The 9,745-nt window shown below is 45.3% G+C and overlaps 1 protein-coding gene across 1 annotated transcript; it reads right to left on the minus strand.

Moving 5' to 3' along the window:
* Window positions 1–736: 736 nt before the first annotated feature.
* On the minus strand, window positions 737–9,017 carry Sdhaf4 (succinate dehydrogenase complex assembly factor 4). Its single transcript, XM_021649113.2, has 3 exons — window positions 8,861–9,017; window positions 6,817–6,969; window positions 737–1,120 (listed from the first exon to the last, which is right to left on the minus strand). Exons 1-3 carry the CDS (start codon window positions 8,913–8,915, stop codon window positions 1,011–1,013), a joined length of 318 nt encoding a protein of 105 aa, XP_021504788.1. The 5' UTR covers window positions 8,916–9,017; the 3' UTR covers window positions 737–1,010.
* Between the last annotated feature and the right edge of the window lie 728 nt (window positions 9,018–9,745).

Consider the following 9,745-nt stretch of genomic DNA (forward strand, 5'->3'; position numbering starts at 1 on the left):
ATGAGGGGAATCAAAGCACAGTAAGTGAAGCAGAGGAAAACAGTTTAGTGGCTTCCTCTCTCTGACTAGTTCAACCTGCTTCTGTATACAACCCGGGACCATCTGCCCAACGGTGCCCTGGCCGCAGCCGACTGGGCCCTCCCACATCAGTCATTAATCAAGAACATGTTCCACAGACTTGCCCACAGGCCAGTCCAATAGAAGCATTTTATTAACTGAGGTTCAGACTTCCAAGATGACTCCAGCTTATGTAAAATTGACTGAAACCAGCCCGCACACCTACTCACAGCAACAGTCATTTCAAAGTTACCTTCCTGGGGCTGGGATGATGGCTTTGTGGCTGACAGAGAGTACTGCTTTTTCCCAGGACCTAATGTGTTCCCCAGCACCCAGGTCAGGGGGCCTACCACAGCCTGCAACTCCAGCTCCAGGAAACCTGACACCTTCTTCTGGCTTCTGAGATCAACTGCACTTATGTGCACGCGCACACACACACACACACACACACACACACACACACACAGATATACATATAAAAACAAATCTTGGGGAGGGAGAGATGGCTCAGAGGTTTAGAACACTTGTTGCTCTTGTAGAGGACCTGGGTTCAGGTCCCAGAACCCACAGTTCCGGTTCCAGGGGAATCTGATGTCTTCTTCTGTCCTTCATGGACACCACATACAAACTTACATGCAGAAAAAAAACACTCATAAAGTAAAATAATACATCTAAAGAAAACCTTTAAATCTTTTTATTTACATGTGTATTTCATAAGCAACTGATTACATATAGAAAGATCATGGCAAAGGCTTGCTGCTCTCACCACACTCTCTCTACTCCAACACGTAACACATGCTAACAGGAAAGAGTTTCCACTTTCCTAGTCTAGAGCAGCATGTACTCTTCAAAGCTATGTATGATGGAAATCACACGACTTAAAGGATGCAGAAGAAGAGAACAGTGCAAAGTAAGGAATTCAGGAAGAGGTCTGCAGCCGAAGATCATGTGACCTAGAAGTCAATGCAGCGTCCTTTCCGTTCCCAGTCTCCATACCGGGTGGGCTCTGGACCCCTGGGTCCACCTTTCTCTTTGGTAACTGGATTAACATCATCTGGAAACTCTAAGGGAGACAAAAAATACAGACAAAGCAAAGACAGAAGAAAACAGCACAGTCAGTTTTGAGGACAGGGTTGCACAAGCTCGGTGTGAGTGCCCGGGGTTATCGAACAAATGAACCATAAATATGGTTTTTCCCCCTTCCACCCCCGTTCAATCGACTCCAGTGCCGACACCTATGACTTCTGATTCTCAGGGTGCTTTCAGGCCTAAAAACTGCTGCAGAGTAGTTTCCTATGTGGTGCTGGCTGGGCCCAACAGGAGGGAAGGGGGGAGAACGGAGCGCAGCTTCACTGAACTTGGAAGGTTTAGAAACAAGATCAACGTCTCCATTTTCTTCCAATAAGATGTGTGGGTTGTGTGCCTTATAGTGTGGAGCTGAGCAAGGTCATGTATGTACAGGTGTTGACTGAATTCATCTGTGAGCACGACTGCTCCTTAACAGGCATTCGGCTTCGGCAGATGGTTTTGGGAGGATAAGGTGCAGTCATCGGACCTAATACTTTATGTTCATGGGCTGGGGATACAGTTCAGTAACAGAATGCTTGTTTTAGCATCAGTGAAGTTCCTTCTCCAGTATAACACTCACAGGTACACATGTACACACATGCATACACACATTTACATACTCACACACACACATGCACACACATGCACACATACACACACAATGAGACCCTTAGTATATGCCAACATATACACACATAAAACCCTTACTACATAGACTCACACACATGCACACATACACAAATATATATGGACACACTGAGACCTTACTACACTCATCAATATATAGACATATAAAACCCTTACTACACACGTATACACACATGCACAGTAACACATATATACACATACAATGAGACCCTTATCACACAAATCAACATATACACACATAAAACCCTTACTACACACACACACAAATGCATTGCATATTCCTAATGAGAGTCCTCACTGTTGAGTTAAGCCAAATTCTGAGAATTTTATCTGTCTGTCTGTCTGTTTATCTATTGACACAGGGTTTCTCTGTATAACTGTGGCTGTCCTGGAACTCTGGACACCAGGCTAGCTTTGAACGCAGAGATCTGCCTGCCTCTGCCTCCCAAGTGCTAGGCTTAAAAGTACACACCACCACACACCTGGAGAGGATTTTAATTTTTAGCTAATCAGTCAAGTTGATTTTATTTCCATTTGACGTTAGGTGTCACTAATGTTGCTCAGGTTGGTGTTAAATGCTGAGGCCAAATCATCCTTCTGTTACAACCCAATGCTGGGCCTTCAATTCTCAGCACTTTATCATTTCAATTCCCTTAGTCTGCATAATAATCCCGAGACCAGAGGCTGGAGAGATGGCCCAGAGGCTAAGCGCACCGGCTGCTCTTCCAGAGGTTCTGAGTTCAATTCCCAGCAACCACATGGTGGCTCACACCACCTGTAAAAAGAGAAGATGCCCTCCTCTGGGGCGCAGGCATACATACATTCAGGCAGAACACACTGCAAGCATAATAAATAAATACATCTTAAAAAATGTAATCCTATGAGCCAGGAAACGATACTGGCCCATGTTACAGGTTCACAAAGCCGTTCAGTGTCACACAGCGACCGAATGAGATGGCGCCTGAACGGCAACCCACACCACAGGCAGGTGTCTTCCTAGTGCTGACATCACAGGCATGCATCTTCCTAGTGCTGACATCACAGGCATGCACCATCATGTCAAATTTATGTGCTTGGAATGAGGCTGGGGCTCCCTGCCTGTGAACTCATTCTTCCCATGAGTTACCCTCACTTCCAAAACTTTAGAGCTTCCCTCACTGACCATGCTCAGATATAAATGCTGTTTTAATTACAATTATTGCTTGTGTGTGTTTGTGTGTGCTGATGTGAGTGTTGAGGTCAGAGGACAATATCAGGAACTGGTTCTCTCTTTCCAGTACAGTCTCTGGAACTCAATTCCCAGGTCTGGCGGTAAGCATCTTTATCTGTTGTGCTATCTTGCTGGGCCCTACTCTCAGATTTGACATGAAAAAGCTTGACATTCTATTAACCTACCATTTTTACTTTATGCTGAGGCCAAAGAGGCCAATTAGCTGTGCCTGCCGTATGACGTGCTCTGCGGTCTCTCCATAGGGCCATACCCTTCCTTCTCTTAAACATCTCCTCAGCACATCTCCTTGTCACAATTTTATTTTTCCTTTAAATTTCATTGCCTCACTCTTTTCTGATCTTTTTAGTTTGCTATGCTAATTACCACCAGATGTTCATGGATAGCTATGTTTCTTGTCATCCACTTACCTTATTTATTATTTATTATCATGAGACAGAGTCTGGCAATGTGTCCTGTACTGACCTAATGATCACTGTCCTACTGTGGCAGTCTCCTGGGTGCTTGATTCCATGTGTAAGGCATCTTGCCTGGCCACTTTATTGTTTTAGTTGGGAAATAAATGCTCTGCAACAGGACAGCCTAAAAATTTTCCTTAGGATGAAAAATGGCAGGAAACCAAGACTTGAAGGAAAAAAGTTAGACAAGTTAAGAAGGGAGAATCAACAGGACTTGGTTTATAAGTGGCTACAGGAAACAGCGAGGAATACATGAGGAATTAACCTGGATGTCAGGTTTGTGTGATTTGGTGGATGGAGTTTACTGGGCAGCAGAAGGAAAAGGGGGATGTGGCATCAAGCTGCTGGAGGAATGAAGGTGAGGGGATGCTATGGGGACAGAGGAGGTTGAGTCTCAGAAATGGTGATTTTGAGATGTTTGCACAGATCAAACAGGACGCTGAGAAGCATGTGTGAGGTATTTAAAGCCATCTGAGGAAGACATGGGGGTCTTCTGAGGAATGCTTAGCGCAGCTGTGGATGGAGGCCTAACAAAAGCACATTTAGGTAGTGTGTGGAGACAAAGGAGTTTGAAAACAACCCAGGAAGCCGCAGAAGCCGTAGCTGACACTCTCTAAAGTCGGTGATTATTCAAGGAAGCCTGGAAGGTATCTGGCGCTGGGTGTTCGCCCTTTTCTAAGGACTGGTGGTTTGGATAGGATCACCAGGCATTAATACATGAAGATTACTGACACACACTGCAGCTCGTCCACACAGGCTCTTCCATCTTCTGATCTCTACCTAACTGGTGAGATTTACAAGTCCATGCTGAAGCCCAGATGCCAGCACTACGCTTTCAGCGCTTCAGCCCCCAGAACTGTGAGCCAAAATGAACCTGTTTCCTGTGTTTGATTTGCTCGTTTCTGTAAGTGGCCTCCGGTGATAGTTAATTTCAACTGTCAAGACGTAAAGGGACCCAGGGACACACATCTCTGGGTGTTTCTAAGAGAGTGTGCTTTCAGAGAGAAGGAGAGATCCACCCCACACCACGGTTTAGATCCTGAAAGGAAAAAGCAAGCTGACTACCTGCATTTGCCTCACTCTGCTCCCCGACAACAGACACGATGCGACTGTCACCTCACGCTCCTGCCACTGTGTCTTCCTGCCATGATGGGCTGCACCCTCCTGCGAGCCAAAATAAACCCTGCCTCCCCTTGGCTGCTATGTCAAGAAATTTTGTCATAGCAATAAGAAAAAGCGACAAGTTTATCCCTTTCTCATGCTCCTGTCAGTAATCTCAATAAATTCAATGACTCACCAATTAGACAGGATCATTTCTTTGCTCTACTGGTGTCCTATCTGGGATGAGTTGATTTTTTTAAATGTCTCCTCATGAAAAGTATTGGGTAACACAATCAAAATGAGAACAACAGGGCTGGAGCGATGGCTCAGAGAACCAGAATTTGGATCCTAGCATCAGTGCAGGGTACCCAATACTGCTGTAACTCCAGCTCCAGGGAATCCAACGATTCTGGCTGCATGCACACAGCCACACACAGAGAGACATACATACATATATGCACAGTTAAAATCATAAAATTAAAAAATAAGAAAAACATCAATAAGTTATGTTTGGTCTATTACCATCCTTAAAGCTCTTTATTATTTTTGTTGTTGCTTTCGGTTTTTGGTTTATTGAGACAGGGTCTCTCAGGGTAGCCCTGCCTGTCCTGGAACTCACTCTAGACCAGGCTGGCCTCAAACTACCCCTTCTCTGTCCTTAGCCACAGCTTTATAGTGAGAATAACCATGTTCAGGCATTTCCCATCTAAGCGGCTCTTGTGGATATATTTGTTTTAACCCCAGGTGTGGGATGTGGGACCGATTCAGATGGTCCACAGCAGCAAACTATTTGCCTCATGTGGGCTCTGAGAGAAGTTCTTTGCCCGCTGCAGATAATTGAAATCTGAGGACTCTGGAGAGAGAATAAATGCTAGAGCCCAGAGAGTGTGGAGCTCAGAGAAAGAACAAGGCTGCTGCTGCTGCTTCCCCCTGTGACCTGTTGCTGTTGATACAGTGAGACAGGAAGTTGGAGAGCTCCTGAAACAAGGATTGGACTGACTCCAAGGAACCCAATGATCCTAAACAGCAGGACGCAGCTAAAAGAACTTCGCCCCCTCTCCTAAGAACCCTTTCTCTCTCCTACCTGGTATTGGGGTGGAGTAGGAAAAGAGATATAAGAAATGTAAATAAAAGAGCTTTAAAGTATGCCAATAAATGCTATTCTGAGGGGTTCAGCTGTGGACATCTGGGCGGAGCCTGCCTACAGGCTTTCTCCTCAAGGGGCTTATGATCAGAGGTGAGAGTCTAGTCCCAGAGTGGCTGTTCTCCTGGACTGACAGCTGCCAAGAGATGCTCCCTACTGTCCAGTGGGCAGATGACAGGGAGCGATAAAGGAAGGGTACTAGAGTGAAAGAATGAGATGAGATGTCTCCTGTCAGTGTGCAGTTCCCAGTCGTTTCCTAAGACCAGCATCTTCACTGTGCCTTGATGCCTTGGTTTTACCCTGTACGTTAATGACGATCTACAGCAGCTGATTTTTTTTTTAACAGCAGAAATTGTTTTCAATAAATGCAGCTTTGTTATTTGTATCAAAGAAGAGCTCAACTTATATGTCTTGCCTTTTGAAGAGTGAAAGCATAGTAAAAACAACCCCAAACCACCAAATAAGGACTAAGCACTTACAATCCCTTTCTTTGAGGTTGTCTATGCTGCTCAGGGTGGTCTCACATTCCTCTGGCATTAGCTGGTATTCCAGACATGCGCCACCATTTCTAGCTCTAGAAGCACCATGTTGGGGGTGTTACATATATAGATGCGTATGCACACGTGTATGCCCGTTCCATGTATGTGTGCTCGTGTGTGCGTGCACCCGTGCACTCGTGTGAGTGTGCACGTAGAGCTCGGGGACTGACTTCAGGTGTCTCCCTTGATTGCTCTCCACCTTCTATACTGCAGCAAGGTCTTTCATGAGAGCCCAGTGGTCGTCCATTCAGCTAGTCTAGGTAGCCAACCTGCCCCAGGGATCCCCCATGTCTTCCAAGTGTGGAACTGCAGTGGGTTGCCACCAGCCCAGGGGCGACTGGGTCTGACCTCTGCCCCTCACGCATGCCCTGAAAGGATGTCACGCACTGCAGCATCTCACCAAACCAAAGCCTCTTTAGAGAAGTAACGATACGGTATTATTACTCACTGAAACATCCTTTATAGCCGTTGATAACAGCTATATAAGGAGCACATTTCACTCCTTTCACTTTGTCCAGTAAAGAACGCTGACTCTGCCACGTTAAGCACCGACAGTGGTTTGCTCTTACTCACTCTGTAGAGGCTCGCTCTCCAAGCTTGAATCCTCCGGTGTGTCAAAATGACCCACTGGCAGCTTTGACTTCTTAAGGGTTTGCTTCACAGGTTCGGGCTTTCCTTCTTGATAACTCACTGTCCTCAAAGAATGATTCAGAAGGGAGGATGGTACTGGAGCAAGAAGAGCAAATGGCATACAGTGAAAATCTTCCCTGCATACCTACATTCTACAGCCAGTCCCTTCCTTAGAGATAACCACAGACACAAGTTTGCAAAGAAGAGCTGTAAAGCAGCCAGGCAGGCAGGTACAGGGAATAGTTCAGCAGCCCAGGACTCCGCTCAGTTTAGAATATGCATACGGTTCTTTTCTAAGAATGCACTTGGCAGCCTAATTCCCTTACGTGTACATACTATGCACATACACCTCTCTCCAAGAGATGCGCCTAGCAACCTTGTAGTGACGTAAGACTCCCCAACAGCACCAGGATGCATATGCATCCTTTTCTGAACAATGGGATTTTTCTCCTCTCTCAACAACACACGTAGACAGATTCCATTCAGTTGCACCCTTCTCATGTTCTGGTACAGGACCAGAAGGGCCCACCGGCCCACCCAAACCACTGGGTTTGCGTGCTTAACAAGGTAAACCAAGCCCTCAGGGTGATTTTTTAAAATTCTTCCATTATTTTATGCCGATTTTGAAGGGCATACGATTGAAGCCAGATGCATTATGAAGAAGGAACTTAAACAGAAAATGATTATGCTGCCTAATATAGAACTCAAAATGAGAACCACCCAAACTGCACACCTTAGTAACCAGCCTCCTCTCCCCTGTGCACCCCAAGAAAGAGATCCTGGGCAACAAATCTGGGCCTTCTTCATTGTGGCCTCCTGCTCTCTTGTAGTGTAAGCATTTAAATAAAGTTTCCTTGTTACTTTACAATCGGTGTGGGCTTTTTATTTCGATTCCTTGAATAAGGAAGCGCCTGGCTTGCCCAACCCTGACAGCAGAATCAATAAACCTAAAGCCTCCTTTAGGTAGGAGCTCACATCTTGTGCCAGGGTATGGGGAACACACACCAGAAGGCATAGCAGCCTAGGCTGGAGCTTCTAGAATTTCCCAAGCATCCATGAGGAGAATGAAAATGTATTATCCACAGCTGAAAGACAGCACCTCACAATTCAGTGTGGAGTGATCTTAAAATATGATTAGTTGAAAAAGGCAATAAATACATTTCCATCAAATCAAATCATTTCCATGAAGAAAACAGCATACAGGTATTTACTGGAAATGGTTGATTGAATTGGAAAATGAGTTCATTAATCTTTTTCTTAAAAGTTTTTGTTTAACAATAGTGGAATACTGGATAACCACTAATAAGGGTTTGGAGCATGCCTTTCAGTTTCCACAATTTTCACTGTACAGATCATTTAAGATTTTTAACCACCAACAGGTATCAAGCATTTGAAAGGAAAAACTAAAAAGCAAAATAAAAACCTAGCTATTTGTTATAAAACCAATAATTCTTCAGTTTACATAATTTCTCAGGGATGTCATCAATTAAACTTAAATTCTGCATGCTCTTTGGGTTGATAATTTAGGCACATTGAGAAAGAATGAAACTACTTTTGTTAACTACAGTTTCTGCAGAAAGCAAGAAGGCATCTCTTCTAACAGTTCGTGGCTCCGTGTAATTTTCATTCTGTGTTCTTAACTGTCTCTGGCCTACTTTTGTACTTCCCCAACATTTGGACCAGGCTGACCTTGAACCCAAAGAGATCCTTCTGCCTCTGCCTGCCTAGTGCTGGGACTAAAGGCATGCGCGCCCTGCTCGGGTACAAATTATTCTTGATGTAAACAAGTAAATTAATGACACTCATGTTTCCCATACTTTTCAGCCGCAACTAATGCGAGGCTCCTCTGAAAGCACCCGGCCCTCGGCCAAGCACCCCGAAAGCTTTGCAGCCACCGCGCACCGCGGCCGGGTCTCTGCGCCTGAGCCCTCAGAGCTCCGCTCGCGCCGCCGGCTGGACTCCCGGGACCTCGGGAGGATTGTCTTACTTGCTGCTCTCCAGACGGAGGCCATCCGTGATCCCGTAAGGACCGGGGAGCCCATAGCGCCGGCATCCGCAGCGACTGCGCACGCGCACGCGCGGCCAAGTGGGCGGGGCTAGCTCCCGCTCTCGCAGGAAACCTGCGCCTTCTGCGCAGGCGTCCGGGAAAGCAGGGTAGGGCGGAACTTCGCCGTGTCACCCGCAGAAACCTGTCACCTTTACACAGCCTCCTGTAGTCCTACGAAGTCACTTCCCCAACCTCTGTCCCGGCCTGTAGCTCTCAGCCATGCAGATGGGTTTAAAGACAAAACTGAAAGCCTGCACGGAAGTGCGGTTCTAGAGATCACACCACCCTAGTGTATAGTGCTTGGATGAGTAGAGGAGGGAAGTTCAAGGTCCAACGCAAAGATGGAAACTTGACTCACCCTAATTTGATCACATTTTTAGATGTTAATATCATATATATTCATATATATACATTATATATACATATATACATCATATACATACACACACACACATATATCACTAGATACTAGTGATTTTTAAAAGTTTGGCATACCACATAGGTGTGCCTAAGTATCGCTCCATAAATCTGTAGTTAAAAATACCAAACATTAAACATTTAATTAGATTCAACATTCTCACATTTTTTGAAAACATTTTTTTTCTTTTTTTTTTTTTTTTTTTTTTTTAGTGAGTTCAAAATACTCAAGTCGTGTGAATTGGTTATTGAGACGGTTCCACGGCAGGGATCTGTCAGAAATTATTTTAATAACACGGAGGGGTTGGGAAGATGGCTGGCTTCTCTTTCAGAGGACCTGGGTTCTCTCACCACCACCCACATGGCAACGAACACGTTTGTAATTCCAGTTCCAGAGCGTCTGACACA

The sequence above is a fragment of the Meriones unguiculatus genome, chromosome 16, assembly GCF_030254825.1.
Source record: "Meriones unguiculatus strain TT.TT164.6M chromosome 16, Bangor_MerUng_6.1, whole genome shotgun sequence".
NCBI classification, from domain to species: Eukaryota; Metazoa; Chordata; class Mammalia; order Rodentia; family Muridae; genus Meriones; species Meriones unguiculatus.

Excerpts from the sequence above, each read along its gene's own strand:
- Sdhaf4 (XM_021649113.2), bottom strand. The coding sequence starts at position 8,915 with ATGGGCTCCCCGGTCCTTACGGGATCACGGATGGCCTCCGTCTGGAGA. Across the intron at positions 6,970-8,860 it reads CTCCGTCTGGAGAGCAGCAA|TACCATCCTCCCTTCTGAAT; the intron begins GTAAGACAATCC and ends TTCTTGCTCCAG. Across the intron at positions 1,121-6,816 it reads GGAGAGCGAGCCTCTACAGA|AGTTTCCAGATGATGTTAAT; the intron begins GTGAGTAAGAGC and ends TGTCTCCCTTAG.